Source organism: Rousettus aegyptiacus, unplaced genomic scaffold (assembly GCF_014176215.1).
Source record: "Rousettus aegyptiacus isolate mRouAeg1 unplaced genomic scaffold, mRouAeg1.p scaffold_m13_p_14, whole genome shotgun sequence".
In the NCBI taxonomy this organism is placed as follows: Eukaryota; Metazoa; Chordata; class Mammalia; order Chiroptera; family Pteropodidae; genus Rousettus; species Rousettus aegyptiacus.
Window position 1 is genome coordinate 52,994,128 of NW_023416289.1, and position 19,249 is coordinate 53,013,376.

General features: G+C 51.2%; 1 protein-coding gene across 11 annotated transcripts in view; it reads left to right on the forward strand.

Annotated features, from left to right (window-relative positions):
• Positions 1-19,249, forward strand: part of NTRK3 (neurotrophic receptor tyrosine kinase 3) — a 426,694-nt gene that overhangs the window by 336,420 nt on the left and 71,025 nt on the right. For 2 of the 11 annotated variants that reach the window (XM_036231983.1, XM_016151636.2), the window contains 2 exons: positions 5,388-5,522; positions 6,935-12,162. The exons of 8 other annotated variants lie outside the window; for them this stretch is intronic. In XM_036231983.1, coding sequence (XP_036087876.1) covers positions 5,388-5,522; positions 6,935-7,053 — 254 coding nt within the window. In that variant the 3' untranslated portion in view covers positions 7,054-12,162. Of the gene's footprint in view, positions 1-5,387; positions 5,523-6,934; positions 12,163-19,249 lie in introns of those variants that run through there. One more of the 11 variants, XM_016151637.2, reaches the window with a different exon arrangement.

A 19,249-nucleotide genomic window follows, 5' to 3' on the forward strand; every position in this document is an offset into this window, starting at 1 on the left:
GTTCCTACCAAACTCCTAGTTGCTTCAGCTGCTGGTTTACATGCCCACACTTTGAATAACAAGCCTCTAGAGTAGAGGTCAGCAACCTGGCCCATGGGCCGAGGGCCATATCTGACTCTGCCCTGTTTTTGTAAATAAAGTTTTATTGAAACAAGTACATTTGTTTACATGTTGCCTATAGCTGCTTTCAGGCTACAGTGGTCGAGTTTAGTAGTAGCAACAGAAACTATATGATTTGTAAAGCCTAAAATTTTCACTGTCTGGCCCTTTATAGTAAAAGTTTGCCACCCACTGCTCTAGAGAATCTCTCACGTGTGCGTAGACGTGTGCAAAAATATTTTTCGCAACTATTTTTGAAATAATGATAAAATGGAAATAAGTGTCAGTTGGTGGAACAGGAAGATAATTTGTATTTTCACACAGTAGACTACGTCAGTTAGAATGTATGAATGAGAGGTACGTGTAGCAACATGCATTAATTTAGAAAACATTCCTTTTTTTCAAAGTTAAACTTAGGCAAAACAATGCCATCATTTGCTTATGGATTGATGCTTATGTTGCGGAATTATTAAAGGATGCCTGGGAGAAGACAGTCCTCTGTTTGGGGCCACCCTTACCTTTGGTGAGGATAAGAGTGGGAACAGGATCAGGTGTGAACTCATGTGGGTTCATGACCATAACATATCACTTTTCTTAAAAATTTGAAAAGAAGATATCAAAATATTGAAAAATGTTAATAGTAATGGCGGGCACATAATTTTGATATTTTCTATACTTTTCTGATATTTCAAGTATTTCAAACATTTGAAAAGAACAAAAAGAATCAAGAAAGGAGAAAATACACTGAATTATAACGACACTGTTTTGAAGTACGGAAAGGAGAATGGAGAGAGAGAAAGGTCATTAATACTGGAGGCTCTCTCTCATTTCAATTAAGCAAGAGGAGATGTTCCAGTTTTACAAATTGTCCGTTATGTAGTACTTTTGAGAATCATAAACCAGTTTCGCCATGTGACTAATTTTATTGCATGGCTTATGGAGGATTTTGATTCTAAGACTTCATCCTTGTCATGAAGTGGAAAGAATTTCACTTTGGGACTGACTCCTTTAAGCCCAAGCCAGCTTATTGTTGGGACAATCTTACTGATGCCAAGTGTGAAGCCCTCAGCACATCCTCCTCCTCCTTTTGAGCATGAGCCTTGGAATACTGATCAGGGAAGAGTTATAGAGCCTTCAGGATCCTTCAGGGACAGACCTTTTGCTTTTGTCTGAGAATCTCAGTGTTCCATGATCTTTTATCTCACCAAGGCATGGAGCCCTCCCACTGTGACTTCCTGTGAGCAGAATTCGGTGAGCTAAACCATGTTTGAGGTAGTGCAGCCTCAGCCCCCTCCCTCCGAGTGTCTGCACACAGCTAGAGCCAGACTTGACACGTGGGCCGGGGGAAATCTCATCGTTTATTTTCCCAGCAGTCTTAAGAGGACTTTATAGGAAGAGGTGCTGTGTATTGAAGCTGGAGACCTCAGTTCAACACTCTTAGCCATGTAGTATACAAGAGGGACATTTCATTTCTAAGTACATTTCAATATCCTGTAGAACCATTTGTAACATGTTTGTCATTGTAGAGATATGGGGATCCTTTGGGTCAGATCAGGCCGCATGAAATATAACAGCTATATTAAAAAGTCCTGCCAGCAGGCACTTGACAACCTTTGGTCAAGTGCCTTATAACGTCTCGAGGAATGTGGAAGGCACAGCCAAGCGGATGACACAAGTGCCACCTTCACCCCCAATACCAGCATCGTAACTGGTCTCTGGCACATGTTTTTGTTGGGAGCCCGATTTCCAAACATCATACCCACCTACCCAGCGCAACTCGGTTCCCGATGATCTCTGCTTTCTGAGATAGCCTCTCCCTTTGATGCAGGTTTCCACCCACTGTTTTATACTTGCTAACCATGGCCAGAGGGACCATCATTTTGGTCGTTGTGGGGGAGATCAGTGAGACGCGCTGAGGTGGCATTTCCTGGTGTGTCATGGCCGCCACTCTGCTCCGGCTGATGACCGCTGTGCAGAAGGGTCGACTGAGCTTTGTCAGAACTCTTGGGTTTTCAAGGGAAGCTAGAATAGGACGTTTTAAATGTGAAATCTCCCAAGTTTTAAATGTTGGCAACTAAGTAAAAAGAAAAACTAAAAACCATATTTATGTGAGAGAAAAAGGCACAAGCTAGAGCCACTTATGGCCTGTAGGTTAAGCTTGCAACCTCAGAATAACAGAAAAAGATATGAGAATTGTAAGCAAGCTAGTCGGTGACTAGCAAGCCTAGGCATTTGGATCTCACCCACCTGGGTCAGTGCCACCAGCTTTCTGTTGACTCTAATAGCAGGAGAAGAAAGAACTTGGTTGAAAAAATCAATAGCTACATCAGGAGGCAAAGATGCAGAGCAAAGCCACCATAGCCACATTCTAGGGACCACTAGGACTCCTTAGTGACCTTCCCATGACCTTGGAGACACCACAGAAGCAGGAAATGAAGCAAGAGACTCCTGTCTATGAGAGAGCTTTTCTTCATCATCATAAATTTTTTCTATCCCTCGTTCACATAGTGACCTAGGGAAGGGTTCTGGGGAGGGAACCCTGCTTGGCTTCCCAGGAGTTTCTCAGTTCACACTCTCGCTACGGGTGTGACTGTATTCTGAATACTCGCTCTACTCTTCAAGCCCATTTTTATCTCTCTGTCATGAGGTTTATTTCTCATCCTTCCTAAGCTGAACCCCTGGGAGTATCATCATAAGGGATGTCTGGATAGGGCTTGGGGTTCCTTACCTGGAAGGCACCAGTACATACAGAGTGTTACTGTGAGGGCAGGAAGTGAAGCACCCGGGGAGGGGTTAGGTTGGGCGTCTGCTGGGTGGGTGGAGCAGGCGTGAGGACGCCCATCTCCCCTGCTAGGGAAGCTGCTAGTGAGGAAAGGAGACTGGTCCATCCATACTCTGAAGATGGAGCCAGACTTAAAGCCCTGCTTCCCGTGAAGAGCGTCCCCACACTGCTGTCTTGACCTCCATTTCTGCCTCCTTTCCCTGGATATCGATTTTCAACCAATGGAAGCCATGTTGCAGAGTTGTTAATTGTAAGGACGTTGGGGCTACGAAGAGCCTGATTTAATATCAGATTCTGCCGCAGAATGAATTTTTTGGAGGGCAGTATTATTGAGGCTTAGTTTTCACACATGTAAAATGGAGTTAATAATGACAACCTTTTAAAGATATTGGGGGATACAGAATTAACTGTAGTCAGTGATCTTTAGATTCCAGAGTGATCAATGATGGCTTCTGATGGTAGGATTATCACACCTGGGTGTTGCTTCGGGCTCCCTTCTTCAGCTCAACCTGCCTGCAGCATGGTTCAGAATATTGCACCACTTCTTACCCATTGGGGAAAGTGGGGAGGCTGTGGCAAGCATGCCCCTGCCTGGGGTGGCGTGCAGAGCAGGCCCCCCATGTCTGTCATCTATCCCGGTGCCTCCTCCTCCCACTTTCCCTTTGGACGAGGATCCGAATCGCTCTGTGCCTTCACATCCCTATTATTGAGTCACCCGTGACCTCAGTGCCAGGACTGCTGGGTATCAAGTGCCTCTCTCAGAGCCAGTGCTACGTAAGTGCGAAGCGTTACTGTGACCTAGGAACTTTGGGATGACGGACAACACATTTGAAGAGGAAGTACTGGAAGATAATCCAGTAGTGCTCCGTTTGGTAGTGGACCTTTTATCAAGGCCATACCCTAAACCACTTTACGGGGTTAGGTAATAAAATGATCGTGTCGGATAACAGAAGGAAGAAGCAGGGACAGCAAGGGAGGCCTCGGATGAAGAGTGTCGAGGCTGAAGATTCAGGGACAAGTGCTGGACAGCTGGTGGCTCTAGACTCCCCAGGCCAGAGTAGAAACCCAGCGAGGGGAGATGGTTAGGATGAAATTCTAGGCCACCTCTGTGTTGCACAGCCATGGGAACAGGGCCTTCTTGTGCTACAGTGAACTTTAAAGGACTCGCCCTTGAAGACTTAACCTGCTTTTGGCTCAGTGTGATTGGCTTCAAAAGCCCTCATCCAGTCCTAGGTGAGCTCAGCACCACTTCTCCCCTGGCCTCTGCCTTCACAGCTCCCTTTCTTTTCCCAAAATGATCCCAGAGTCTCTGGCTCACTTCTCAGGAAACATATACCTAGACAGTCCCTGCAGACCAGACTCTGTTCTGAATTACCGAAGGCTTACGAGTGACTTTGTGCTGGATGACTTTGGGGAATGCTGTCAGCAGATGGAGGGAAAAGTTAGATGCAGGGGTTCACCGGCCGCGGCTGGGTGAGATCTTCTTCGGAGGTATATTTGTTCCTCTCTGGCCTTCCCGCCACCCATCTGCCCCTTGCCCAGTCCGCGTCCGCGTCGGTCCTGGTCTGTCCTGCCCTCCCCCACGCCTTTTCCTTCCTGCTCCGGCGTGTTCTGAGGAGGGTGGGGGGATTCAGGGCTTTGGAGCAGTGCCTCTTGTGCTATCAGACTTCGGCATTGGAATCTTGGAAGGGCTCCACCCGGGAAGGAGTTCCAGAGAAAACAAACTTCAGATCCCGGCTCATGTGGGAAAAGGCTTGTGTTCACGGAGGCAGCTTCAGGGACCTTGGCAGAGGCTTAGGCAGGCCTGGCCCCTGCCCTTGACGGATCCGACAGGGAACCTTCCTGGGCCTGCGGGGGCTGCATGGCCCTCAAGGGAGAGCTCACTCTCCAGCTGTATGACACCTCTTTCACAGGAGTCCTTTGTGTCCTTGGGTCTCCAGTGAACCAACAGCTTTTGTTGCGGTGACTGTTTCTGCCTTAAAGGGCCAACCCCGCCCCCACAGTCCCCCAGTCTCCTCCTCACTCACCCTTGTCAAGTTGTTTCCTGCTTGGAGGCTCGGTGAATTTCTTCTATGGAAGAGAAGGTGCCAGGAAGAGGGTCTTGGGACCTTCAGGATCAGCACCCAAGTCATAAGAATCATCCTTCTAGCCCTGGGTAGCCCCCAGAGTAACAGCGCTGGCCACACACTCAGGGCACTCTGGCCCGAGAAGGGGACACAGGCGGCATTTAGGAAAGGGTTGGACAGAGTTCACGGCGATGGCAACTCCTTCTTCCCCGACTCCTGGTACAGTTCTGTGATGCCCCTGTGGCGTACTCAGAGGATGCTGTGTCTAGATTTTATGCCTAAGATAAGCCAGGTGCCCCTACAGGTGAAGCAGCCTGATGCAGGAGGGGGGACACTTGGATTTCTGTTTCTGGCATTGTGCACTTAATAGCTCCCCATGTTTTTGTACTTGGGGCTCAATACTGACCATTAACTCCCCTCATGTCTGCCTCTTCTGCCAGGGGTCTTTTCAAACATAGACAGTCATGGGATATTAAACTTGAAGGACACTAGAGATCATCTAGTCCCGTCAACTCACTATATGTATGAGGAGCCTGAGGTCCACAGTGGGGAAGTGTCTCACCCAAGGTCACATGGTGAGTTGCCTCCTTTCACTTTTGAACAGAACAGACCCCTTCCCCACCAAAGCTGATTCTTAAGATCTCCTTAAATCTCCCAGTATCCCAGAGGACGGGGGTATGACTAGGCGCCTAGTGTGGGATTGGTGCTGAAATCCCTTAGGTTAGAGGAGTCCTCTAGATGAGGGATGTGTGAAGGACAAAGGAGGGATGGTGGCCTGTAGAGAAACAGTGGTGCCACAGACCTCCTAGGCAGGCTGCCCACACCAGTGACTTGCCCCCCTCCCATCTCAGACCCAAGAGAACACTCACCCCAGGTCGGCTCAGGGAGCTGTCACAGAAACATCCCATCTTGAAACTGAGCCTCCCTCTTACATGAATGACATCGTAGACAAGGAAGGTTCCCCATCGTCACTAACCTGGCCCCGCTGCCTGCAGAGGGAGGGCTCCCGACATCCAGGATGACCCGACTCTGTTTGCACCGGGGGAGGGCCAAGTCTCAGTGCATCCAGTTCACTGTCTCCCCCTCGTGCCCCTGCCGCCCTCCCCACGCCTGCGCTCGCACGTGGGCTCGCACATACTCTCTTCACAGACATTATTCACCACCCTTTTCTTGACCTGATGTTCACTGAGAAACCTCCTTTTTGAGTCTTGATTGGGAGCACGCACGGCTCTGCACATCCTCATTGATTCCATAGCCGAGTGACCAGACAGGAGCAGGGCCGCCATGGAAGTTCCCTTGCTTAAGGCCGTCATGGCCGGCGGCCACCAGTGCTCCCCCAGGATGGCTCCATCCACCTGTGAGACCCGAGGTTATGAGAAAGCTGAGAGGGCTGCTCTCATTTCCTAAGTCTGCCACTGACCCGGGGAAGTGAGAGGCAAACGTCAGTGAGAGCAGGTGGACTTGGAAGCGCAGCGCCCCACCCCCAGGGGTGCCGAAAGGCGGCTTGTTATATACTCCCAGCTCCTAGACGAGCAGTGGCCCTCCAGTGTCCCCTAAGAAAGTAGGTTCTGAGAAAGCCTTCTCCTCCCTGCCCCCCAGCCCACCCAGGTCACCCTAGCAGCTGTGGCTCCCCTACCTAGATGAGGCTCGCCATGCTCTTCCAGGACAAGCCGTGGCCAAGCCCCAGAATGCTTTGCTCACTTCCCTTCCTCGGTGCAGAGGAGGCTGCAGCAAAATGGAGTGTTTCCACTTTCTCTGACCACGATTGGTTTTAAGTTAATTTCCTCCTCCCGTCCTTCCCTTTTGCTGACAGTTCATTTAGCTATTTCCAGTATATCTGTATCCGTATCTCTAGTTCTTCCCCCACTTCCAAGCTCCCTCTCTGTTTCCCCTCCTAGTTTTGATCTTCTTTGGGGGTTTTGGTTTTTACTTTATTTTGCTTTTTTCTGTTTTTCTGTTTTTTTGTTTTTGTTTTTGTTTTTTATAGGTTTCAGAGAAATTATGTTGAATCCAATAAGCCTTCCCGGACATTCCAAGCCTCTTAACCATGGCATCTATGTTGAGGATGTCAATGTTTATTTCAGCAAAGGACGTCATGGCTTTTAAAAACTCCTTTAAGCCTCCCTGTGTTGATGTCACCTGGGTAGGCTGGGCCCTCTGAGAGGTTGGAAGCTCTAGGCGTTGTTCTCTTTGGATCCGGGGATGCTAAGTAGAAACTGCATGAGCCACCGGTGCCCACACCCGTTACCACCGTCGAGATGGGGTCCCCCATCCACCACTGGCAGGGCTGCCCCTTCCCTCCAATCATCACTGTGCTCCTTTTTCTCCGGCCTCCGAGGCAGCTCCTGCCACCATCTTTAGAGCCAATAAAGAGAATTAAAAACCCGTGCACCAGGAACCACCTTTTAAACACGCTAGCCCTTCTCTTGCTTTACAAAAACAACCCAAGCAGCACAAGAAAGCCTGACGAAGTCCAGCCGTGCTCCAGCCTCCCTTGCCCCGCTTGGAAGCGCGGGGTCTCCCTGGCTCACCTCCTAGTCACCGCGTCGCCCGCAGCCTCCGGTGGGGAAGAGCCACTGAGCGGAGGTGAGAGGAGGGGAGCCAGGCCTGAGTGTTGGCGCCAGATTAGGTCTCAGAGGAAAGAATGGAAACCGGTCATTTTCTATACTTTTTTTGATGGAGAAAACCGTACGTTTTTTTGGACATGCTTTCTCCTACTTGCTTCTCTCTCGGGAACGGCTCACAGTGAGTGTGGTCCTAGCGCACTCCCTGGAGGGAGCTTTTCTGCAGGACTTCTCCCTGGCCCCCAGAGCTGCAGTTGGGACACGCTTGGCTGCAGGAGACTTGGTCATCCTCCTAGGACCACAAGGGACCGGGGGAACCAGGGACCAGGCTGTTCCTGCTGGTCCCTGGTCCCGGGACTGGCTCTCTCCCCACTCTCACTTATCCTTGATTCTAGAACTTTCGGAACCCAATGGAATCACCATTTCAAGGCCAAGAGGAACTGAAGGGGAAGAGAAGTAAAAATTGGCCTCCTCCAGCCCCTCTCATGGCACCGTGGAAGTGTCATCCTGTTCTCTGGTCTGTGTGTGTGTTCACCTTGCTTGCTTTGACTCATGCCTTACTCTGTGGCCACCCTCTCCCAAAGAGGGGTGTTGTTTCCCCGATTTTCAGCTTGACCCACTGGGGAGAGGGAAGGGGATGATTGTCCCCTGCTTTGATAGGAAAGACACAGTCGTAGGACTTGGACCTCTCCCAGACTTGCCGCCACCTTGGCTGAGTAGACTTTGGGCTGGACCCAGCTGCCCCTTCCTGTGGTGCCTCCGTTGTGAGAGGTCAGCTCAGGCTTCACCTGGATGGTGGAGAGTGAGGAGCAGGGCCTCCCCCGGGTGGGGGTGGGGGCTCTCAGGACAAAAAGGCACTGCTTTTCACCCACAGAGTTTCAGATGGCAATGCACAGCAGTAGGTAGAGGCTCTGCCTTTGGCATATTTACCTGGGGGTGAGGATTCCCACTTAGGGTTTTACGTCCTGGACGCTGTGGAGGGTGGTTCTTCATACCAGGTTCCCAGCCTGAATCTGTAGATGCTTCAGTGGGGTTTAAACACAACGCTTTCCTAGTTCTTGCTCAGTACCTGGGGTGGCCTCCCAGGCACCTGAGTGTGTCACACGGGGATTCGGGTTCTCTCCAGGGCCTCGAGCTGTGTGTTTATCTACCCCCCAGCTCCCCACCATCCTCCCCATTGCTTCCTGTCAGGCCGTCCCCATTCTGTCCTGCCAGCCCATTGGGCCAGGACCTCCTCCTGAGTGTGGCTTTAAGGAGTAAGCTTGAGGATGATGTTTTTTAATTATTGTAAATCATTACCTCATTTCCAGCCTCCTGGGCTCCATCCATCCCAGCATCTTTTATTCTGCCATTTTCCTCACCTTGTGCTATGACAATGGGGCGTTGTGTTTCCACAGAGACTTATAGGAGTGTTCAGTGTATAGTTTCTTAATAAACACTTTATTTTCTAATGAAATGACTGGATCAGACCTCTTATTTGGCAGTTTTGCAAAGAATATTAAAGATATAGAAATTCTAGGCTACCCACATTCTTCTTCCCTCCCATTTTACTGTGACTCTTTTAAAGTTTCCTTAGCCCAGCCCTGCTTGCAAATGTGTTTACAGTCTGTTCCATTGATTGCTTCCATTGAAACCTCTCCAGATAGCTCAAGCACATTCAGTGGCGTGTTTCCTTATCTAACCAAAAAGGACTTAGAGGCACAGAGAGATAGACTGGTTCACCTAGGGTCCCACAGCACAAGAGGCAGAGGGAAGATTTAAATCTGACTCCCCCAGACACTGCTTGGGCCACGGAGACGCTTGCCTCCTTGGCAGCTGGGGCCTGCTGTGCTGTCTGAGAAGCCGAGCCTGGCAGAGATGCTTCCTTCAGAGCTGACGAGTAGGGGGCCTGGGTCGAGGGATCCTTTATGTCTGGCAAGCCAGCGGGATGGCAACTGTTTTGTCTCTTCTCCGCGGGTCTTGAGGACGTGGTCTTGCCCATAGGAAGATGGGGCTCTAGGCTCACAGGCCAACTTGCTCTTCATGGCGCTACTCCCCACATACACTCCCCCCGACACATGCACAGGTGGGCTGAGCTCTCGTGGCACGTCGCGTGCAGGCCGCCGGAGGAGGGATGCAAAGGACCGGGGGTCCTGCCAGGACCAGAACATCCGCCCGCTCTTGGCCTCTGAGCCCTCACAGCTAGAAGGGGTGGCATGCCTTCCGTAACTTTTAACACCCTCCTCTTCCGAGGGAGGGACTCTGTATGGGGGGGATTCGGAGCAAGGGTTGAGGAGGAGGACGCTCCTGGCTGGACTTGGACTGCAGTTCGCTTATTTAGGCCGTAAAGGTGAGACGGTAAAGTGGGAGTTGGACAGGGAACCAATCTGGTTTAGGGTGATCCTTTTCCTCCTCGCTCTGGCATGCTTAATCTCTTAAGTCTGCTTTGGTTGAGCCCCCACACACCCCAGCCGGAAGCCTCTCTCCCCTAGAGAGGAGTGTTGCCACAGCTGTGCATTCTCCTGTTCTCAGGGGGTCCGTGGTTGGAACAGGGGTGGCCCGAGGGTGGAGACTGTCCTTGCGACCACCAAGCTGCATGGGGCAGAGGGAACATTTCACTCTTACTAGGACAGAGACATAAGCTTTGTTTTGCTTTGATGCCTGGGAGGAGAGATGATGAACACACGGTCCCCTACAAGATGGGAGGGAATAGCACCAGGCCCAGGAGGAGGGGCTGGAGCGGGGGCTTCCGATGGAGCAGGAAGGAGGAGGAAAAGATGTGGGTTTACAGGTTTGGGGAGAGGGAGTGTCGGAGTTCTTGTCTACTGGCTCTTTGTACAGCATAAGGCGAGGCCTTGTGCTGCGGGTGAGCAGGTCTCAGGAGAGTCGAGGCCTGGAGTCGTGGCAGAGGGTATGCCGGCAGATGACAGGGAAGCAAGGAAAGGGTCAGTCTGGACTGGAGAGCGATACGTAGTGTTCAGGACTCTGTTTTGCATGTTTTCCTGCTGGGTCTGAAGGTCCCATGGCCCTCACCCCCCTGTTAGAGGCTCCAGGGCATTCGAGCTGGCACGGGGCCGACCCAGAGAGCCCAACACAGCCTGGAAGATGGGGCTTGGATTTGCTTCGCGCAGGGAGGCTCAGAGGACCAGCAAGACCTGCAGCCCCTTGCACTTCTGGGTTTGGTATCTCACCCGTGGGACTTCACAATGTCTTTGTGGGACTTAAGCTTACATTTTGGCCCCGGGAATTTTGAGGCAGATGTTCACAGGTGACAGGATGTGAACCCAGCGTGCTCGCCGTGTGCTCTCTGATCTTCATTCTGGAGGGGTTGGTTGAGGGGTGCTGGTTTTCGGCCCCATCCCCTGAAGCGTGGAGACCGGGGGACTCAGTGTGCCCTTGCAAAGGTGTAGAATAGTGGTGAAATCAGCCGCAGGGCCTTCAGGGACATACTCTGGAGAGGACCCTAGTCTTTTGCTAGGGTCAAGTGCAGATCCTAGGACTGGTCACCAAGCTCCAAAGTTCTGTGGAGCGTCAGGAATAACCATGATGCCAGACTTACGGAGCACCTGTTCAGAGCCAGGCGTGTCCCCCCCACAAGGAAGCCGAGGCTCCGAGAGGTCGAATACCTAGGCCGGGTTTCCGCAGCTGCGAGTGGCAGAGCCCGGACAGACGCCAGGTCTCCTGGACCCGAGAGTGCTCTTGGCCGCTCTGCCGATCCCGGAAGGCTGCAGTCACAACCCCTCACCCCCACTCCCCAGGGGAAGTCTCTCGAGTTCCCTCTGGAACCACCTGAATGGGGTGCTTTTAAACGCCCCAGAAAAGAACGTCTGCACTGTTCTTTCTTTACCGGTTCTGGCATTAGCGACCCTGGCTCCCGGAAGAGTGGTTGGCCTTCGGTCCGAGATTAGTCACCTGGTTTGCAGTTGGTGAGATTCCCAGGCAGTAGAGGCAGCTTCAATGGAAGAGATGCGCCTCAGGATGATAGGTGGGGCTGTCTGGGCTTCAGACAGGGAGGGAGTGACTTCCCCACCCCCATTCGAAATTTCTCTACCCCCCCGCCCCCACCCAAGACCTCCTGGCATGTCTGAGCTCAGTCGCATGCTTCTCACACGGGGAAAGAGCAGATGCCAAGCACGTCTAATTTGGAAGTTAAAAGGCTGGCCTCTGCACTGCCCTGGCTTCCCCTTCTTGTGTGGGAATGCCTTTCTCTATGGAGCCAGGCTCCCAGCAGCCACATCCTCACTGCCACCTTGCCAGCCACAGGTGTGACTTCAGCACAGTGGTGGGCTCCAGACACCTCCCTGGCCCAGCCAGTTTCCTGCAGGTCAAGCTCAGGCACGAGCAGAGGCCGAAGCATCTCAGATCCAGCCATGAGGTGCAAGGGAGGGTGCGATGCCGTGGACACAGCAGGGCCGAGCGGATGAGGCAGGGCGGCGTCATCGTTCAGCTTCCTGAGTGACGCCAGACCTGGGTTAGGCAGAGGACCTTTTTGTTCCTTCAGTTTTATGGAGTCTGAGCTCCGGCTAGACCCACGTGTGGCTGCCAGGGAGACCAAAAGGGACAGCAAAGTGAAGGTAGCACTGAGGGACAGCCAGGGAGGGGTTTGGTAGGGGTGACCCTGGCTGCTCTGAGGCTCCTCCAGGCAAGGCAAAGGGAAAACTCTTCAGCATGACAGTGGAGGGGGTGGCGGGGGGAGCGAGGTAGTGGGGTGGAGCGAGGGGGGCCCCGGTTTGCATCTGGACTGTCCAATCTCTTAGCTTGCCCTGCCCACCAGTGCCAATGACGTGGGGGAGGCTCCCGCCTCCTCCGCTTTCCCTGGATAGCTCTTCTTCTCCATGTGCCTTTAGAAATCCTGTTACTAGCCTCCGCACTTCCTACCTCCCAAGAAAACCTCAGTTTAGATCTGACAGCGTATTCCCAGAGCTAAATGAGCCTCCCCTTTCAACCCTCCTTGAACCCAGAAGATAGAGGGAGACATGCTGTCAAGAGATAAGGTCCCTTGTCTGCTTTTTGGGTGATTCAGAAATTCCATCAGGATTCCGAGGCCCGTTTGGATAGGATTTTAATCCTAGTTTCTCCTACTCGGGTAAAAGTTCCATCAAGTGGTCCCAGTTTCCTGTCGCTCAGGGAGATTTCTGCGAGGGGGACAATGCCGGAGATCTCTGCATTTTTGTCCCTTTCCATCTATCATGAAATATCTAGGTGTGCACCTGAAGGATTGGATCTTCCTCACCACCTTTGACTTTCATTCAGCTGGACAGGAGGGAATACCTTGCCCATACCTTGCGTGCTCGAGTGGGGAATGTTGAGAACTGAGGAAGCCATTGACTGGGACGTACTGGCTCCCATGAGGCAGAATCCCTGAGAGGCACAGATTTTACAGTGTCAAGGATGCTGGTGGCTCAGACTCTGTCAGAGGCCTCCGGCCTAAAGCAAGGACAGGTCTATGTAGGTCCAGTCTGAAAAGGAATTTAGAACTATTTTGGGGTAGAGGGGAAAGGCAGGATTACCAAATTCCCAGAGAATAGCTAGAGCTGTAGAGAAATCTCGGCTGAGGGGTTTGGCGAGACTTTCATGGCTAGAAAACAGGAGATGCGTGAGCCTCCCGCATGGTACCAGATGCAGACCTGGGCATGTCGGGGTCGCAGTGCGTTCCCGTGACCACGTGCAGACAGGAGCTGCTCGAGGCCTTTCTGATGTCGATGAACGTGGCTTTGATTTGGCTGAGGGTAGAGAGAGGAGCATGTGGCAAGAGACAAGAAGAATGGAGGTTGTTTTTTCTGAGAGGCCAAGACACTGAGCAATTCTCTCTTTACCCCTAAGACCCATGTCAGGTGACGTCTGAGAGTTTGGAGGGTGGGTCCGAGCTCCCCACTCAGCTGTGGAGAGGCTTTGGAGACTAAGGGGTGAGGCCACCCAAAGGTATGAGATCAAGGGTTGTGGTCCCTGACTCGTGGCTTCATCAGAGTTCAAGGGACAGAGTGTCATGTTGACTCAGAAAACCTCACCACGCCTGACTTTGGTAAAGAACGCCAGAGGCTTTGGTGGCTGACAGTGACACCCAACTTGTCTTCATGGCTCTCCTCTGCTCTCGGTTTCTGCCACCCACATGCTGTTACCACGACAGCAGAAAGAAGCCTGGTCCTGTCTTTGGAGGTTCCACCGGAGCAGTTGGCCTGTCGCCCTTAAAAAGAGGTAGTCTCCCCTCTGTCGTCCCAAGTTCATTCTTTAGTGAGAAAAGCAGGGATCTGTTCCTGGTGAAGTGACTCCATTGCTGTCAAATACGGCCCAGCAATGCTTCTTTTATGGGACTCTGAGATGCCGCTGACTTTCTCACTCAGAGGCTCATACCAGCTTTGGTCTGTATGTGTCCTTGCGTGGTTTTGGATTGCATTGCATTGTCCTGTGCAGGGCTCGAAACAGCCTTTGACCAGGCGTCATGCAATCCTGACCCCCGAATAGACTTCTCAGGGAAAGAGAGAGAGTGGGGCCGGGGGGCAGGCGGGTTCAGGGGAGCTGTTAGAGGAATGTGGTCTGTCTGCAGAGTCAGTGACATGGCTTCCATCAGCTGCACAGGCCTAGGGAGGGATGTACTTGACACAGGCGGGTTCTTAAGGATGTCGGGAACACATGGCGTGGAGAGTCCTTGAGCCTGAAGCTGGCAGGGCTTAGACTCTGGGACGCAGGCGGCCCCTGGACCGACGCAGCCTCTCTAATTTCCAGTCTTTCTCAGCACTGGCCAGACAGACAGTGTCCAAGATCTGCCCTCATGCTGCCAAAGCCGGGAAACACTGGTTTGGATGTCCAGGGCCCTCCTACAAACAGTCGTAGGGAGAGAGAACATTCCAGAATACCAGCTAGTTGCTAACTAAGTCCCGCCAGGATATTATGTTTACCTCAAAGTGCTAGCATCCCTCACCGTTAATTCTGAGAGAAAACTCACATGACAGAGAGCCTGAGAAGAAACCTCAAAGCACTTCTGTCCTGAGTCAGTCTGGGCGGAGAGGTCCCAGCCCAGGTCCGTGATTATCTCCGATTGCTCCTACCTGAGGGGCCACAGCTCAGGACCGGAGCCTGTCACTACAGAGGGAGCCAGACGCAGAGCCAGCCCGTGAGAACTTGAGTCTGTTCTTTCCCACAGTCCGTGAGGAGCAGAGGAGGCACCATCAATATAGAACAGATTCTGAGACGGTCCTTCCAGGGAGAATTTAAATTCCGAGTCCATGTTTGAATGACTCACGTTCAATCTTTATGGCTGTCAGGTTGACATTTCTCGCTGCCAAAACAGGCAATTGCTGCCTGGAGCCTTTAATGCCAAGTGGCCAATCTGGTCATCAAGAAGGCCAGACGGCGCCTTTGGCCATCGTAATAATTTTATTGGGTCAGCCACTTGACCAAACTATTGGCCCATGCGAACTGCTCGGTTTTCTGGGCAAAGCTTCCGTTTCTGCAGTATGACGCTTTCTTAATTTGAAATTAATTTGAAACCCCTTACTCTGTTTATTAGACATGTGATGCTGTGTCCAAGGTGCAAAGTCCATCCGGTAACTTTGGACACTGTCGCGTGACATAGCTCACCATGCACATTGAGATACTAAAGGCTCTGAGAAGTCCTGCCTCAAATAAACCTTTAAATGCCCTACCACTTCCAAAATCTAATCAAACATAGAATATACCCTTCGCTGAAGGCCTATTAATAGACAAGCACACAATTCAGGAAACACTGGGTTGCGGTGACCTCAGAGCTTTCTAAAGAAGAACCAAGCAGGACGTGTCAACCAACCATCGGCCTTCTTAAATCAAGATGAGCAGCCGCACCCTGATGCTGACTGACGCTTTGGGGCTCAGTCCCCTATTTCTGCCCTCTGCGTTGCGTGGAGGCAGAAATGATTCGGGGGCTGGTCGGCAGGTACTCCAGTGAAGAGCAGGGATCCTTCACTGTGCTATCTCAGAAGGACACGGTAAGTCATTTCACGAAAGAACTTAAGACTTCAGCATTCACTGTGGCCACACTTCTGGGCTGGTGGAGGTGACGTCACCTCGCGGTGGCACACAGACATGAAGACCTGGAGCCTGGTCTCAGCAGTGCCACTAGCAAAATGGCTTGGGGTAAGTTACCTTTCCTTTTTGCATATCTGTCTCTGCGCTTAACTCATCTTCAGATAAAAGACCCTGCCTTGACAGGTGCCCCGAATACTGAGTCCCCATGAGTCACCGTTGTCTCCTAGTAGGAGATATCGTATGGTTCTTGGGTCCGTCTCTCTGCTGTGTGTCTCGGCGTGTCACGTGAGAGGAATGACTTTGGTCCTCTCCTGAATCCTGGGAGGCTTGAGAGTTAGGTAAGGGTGATAAGAGTGAGGGAAATGGCTGCCCTTTTGAGTGAGGGCTGGTGGATGTCTCTGGACGAGGAAGGAAGCAGATGTTTGGGGGTTAATAGACCCTCTCTGTCACAGTTGGACAGGGCCAAGCGGGAGCTCTCGGCAAGATTTTCCGACTTTGATCTCAAGAAGGCAGCTCTGCCTAACAAATAGTCTGAAATGTCAAGGAATAAATGTTAAAGCTTGAGGGGTCTTTCTCCTGGGAGTTGCCTGGGCCGTCCAGGGAGGGAGAGGAGGAGGGAGAGACAGACACAGCAGAATCCTCCACATAAAGATTCCAACTCGGTTTTGTGATATTTAAGAAAAAAAAGAAAACTGAATAATTTATTATACAGAAGATGGAAGCTGTGCAGAGGTAGCCGGGCTTCAGATGAGAGTTCACTTTCCATTATTTAGCTGCCCCATCCTTGAACTTGTGAAATGTTTCTTATTGGTGACATGCTATAGACCGCTCCTTGAGTTTTCTATTGTTATTGTTGCTATCGTTGTTATTTTCATTAAGATAATTTGTGTCCTTTGGTATGGGAGTGGAGGGAGGCGATTTCCATAAATGATTGTTGCAAAGAGCAGGGGGTATCTCTTTCTCTTGAAAGGTCTTCAGCACGTCCTCACCACCTCTTTCCACCGCGTCAACTTCTAGCCATGCCTCTTACATGGATTGAGAGGACCGCCACTCCAGGAGGGGTGGGGAGAATCTTGGCTTTGGCCTGGCTGACGATTGGCCGTATCGACCTGGGGCGGGGGGTATTCTCTATTGTTCCATGTGAAAATGGAAGTGATGTTCTTATTGCCTCTTCTGGGTTCGTAGGGCATAGGAATGATGCCCTGTGTTCAGAACACCTCAGTACCTGGGTAGCTGGGGAGGGGAGGGAAACAGCATCTATATTATGAGAGGGGACAGAAAAAGGAAGAAAAGAAATTTAAAAAAGAGAAAAGCAGAAGAGATGGAAGGGTTGGTGGGGAAGGCAGAGGGAACAGGGTCTTTCATCTGTTTATTTTGGTCAGTGATGTTGCTTACATGTTCAAAAAAAGTGCTTCTGGTTGGTAATCACATCCTGTTTCTGTAGCGTGGCTAATTGAAATCCACTGATTATCTCCAAATTGTAGTTCAATTCAAAATGATAAGCTTCAGATGTTCTACCTTCCCTTCCCACAAATAATAGAAACGTGCTCTTGGTCACTCTCCCTCTCATTGTTTCTGCATGTCCTTGACACTCTCAGAGGTGCAAACAAATGGAGCCAATTTTTGAACCGTTTCAAGGTGTTGAGGTGAAGCTAGTCAAGATGCAAATCAGATCATCAGTAAACTCCCCAAACAAGCAGAGTGCTATCAAGGATGTTTTTCTTTTGTTGCAAATATTAATACTTTGGCTTTTTTTCTGGACTTGTTTTTTTTTTCCACCTCAAAGAACCCAGAGAATATTTTGCAGTTAAAATGTCACAGTGACACTCCTGTTCTGAAACTCTGAAAATGTACTTATTTTTACACTCAGTAACTTATCTACCTCTCAGAAAGGTCTTGCAAATATTTTTCCACTTCGGGCTTTCAGTGATGCAGAAATGTGACCAGCACTGTCTCTCTAGGGCCGTAGATCTCAAACTTTTTGGTCTTGGGATTCCTTCCACTCTTAAAAATTATGGCGACCTCAGAGAGCTTTTGTTTGTGTGGGTTATATCCATCCACTGTCACTGTAATTGAAATGGAAGCCGGGAAACGTTGGAGGACACAAGCACACACACACCTTTTATTTAGCCATCAGAGAGACATCATCCCATGTCGACCACTGGAAGAACCAACCCCACGTGTGCCTGTGAGAGAATGAGAACGGAAAAATGGACAAACCGTGTTAATATTCCTGGGGAAATGGTCTTGACCGGTGGACCTGCTGATAGGGTGTCCGGACCACGGTCTCAGACCTGCCCCATCTGGGGAAAGCTGAGGCACGAGCAGAATCTGAAATCAAGTCTGGGTGCCGGAGGATGGTGCCTGTCAGGCGCTTTGCTCTAAGTGTAGGGCTCCGGCAAAACCCCATTTCTTTGTGCAGACGTCACCAAACACCCCACAAGTGCTACCCAGGCCCAACTGGGTGTAACCATGTGTGCTGGGTTGCTGACATGGGAAACATACAGGGATAACTTCGTCTCAGAGGGAAAAGCGTGCGAGGCAGATGCCTGTTTGCTCAGGAGATGGAACGTGGCTTGCTGTAGCGACAAACGTTATTGGCCGGTTGAAGTGACTCAGCACGAACAGGGTTTGCAAACTTCATTGGCGCCGGCAGGAGGGTGAATGGCAGGGGGATGACGGGAAGTTAGGATCCTCACGTTGCAGGTCAGAAGTCCCATCATGTGCATCATAGCCAACCTTGGGCATCACATTCGGATTTGCCTTTGGAAACCGTGAGGCTTAGCAGTGTTCTCCCGGGTCCTTAGGAGTGCTTAAGGTTAGAGACCCCGGCCCCTCCATCATCCTCCCCACCCGGCAGCTTTGAGAGAGGAAGATCGGACTCTGAAATACGTAATGTCCTAGGGAGCCTCCTCAGCTTAACTCTGTGTGCACGCGGCAGGCAGAGGGAGCTGTTCCATAGTGAAGTCTTGGCTGCAGGACAGTATCCCTGCCTCATGTCATGTCTACCTTCATACCCCAGATTTATCGTTTATACCCCAAGCATCAGGAATGGTCCTCAGCTTGTTCTCAGGAATCCCTTGTCACGAGTACTCAGAGTCCTTGCCAGGAGGATGTGTCTTTTGAGAGGGCTCTGAGATCACGGGCAGGTGTTGGTTCATCGAGACTGTGCCGTGCACTCTGCCACTAAGTGAAGTAGTTGTGTTTCCTGCCTTCAGGAGGTTCACAGTCTCGTGCAGTGGTTTCCATCTGGGGGTGACTTATCCCCCAGGGCACATGTGTAGAGACATTTTTTGAGTGAGGGTAGATGCTGCTGACAGCTCCCACAACGAACAATTGTCTTGCCCAAAATAATGCCTAGGTCGAGAAACATAGTCTAGTGGGAATATAGACTAGTATCCCTTCTTCTCAGGCAAGAGGGACCCCATACTCTCCAGGGCCCTCCTTCAGCTGCCAGGGGTCCAAGGGCCATGGACAGTGACCATCCAGAGCCTGCACTCCACCCCAACCAAAACAGCTTTTAATCCACCTCCAGGACATAGGGTCTGTGTTGGTCGTTTTTCTTCTGAGGATGGGCTACACTGCAGGTGTGCACACTGCTAAGCCCAGTAGTTAGCTGGGGGCTGCTGCTTTTTGGGGGCAGAGGGACCATGAGTGTGGGGTGGTTCGAGCTAGGTGTGCAGGAGCCCCCTTTGCTGTGGGATGGAGAAGGGGAGCAGACCGAGGGCCGGCTCTCTTGCACAACATGTCCCAATTCA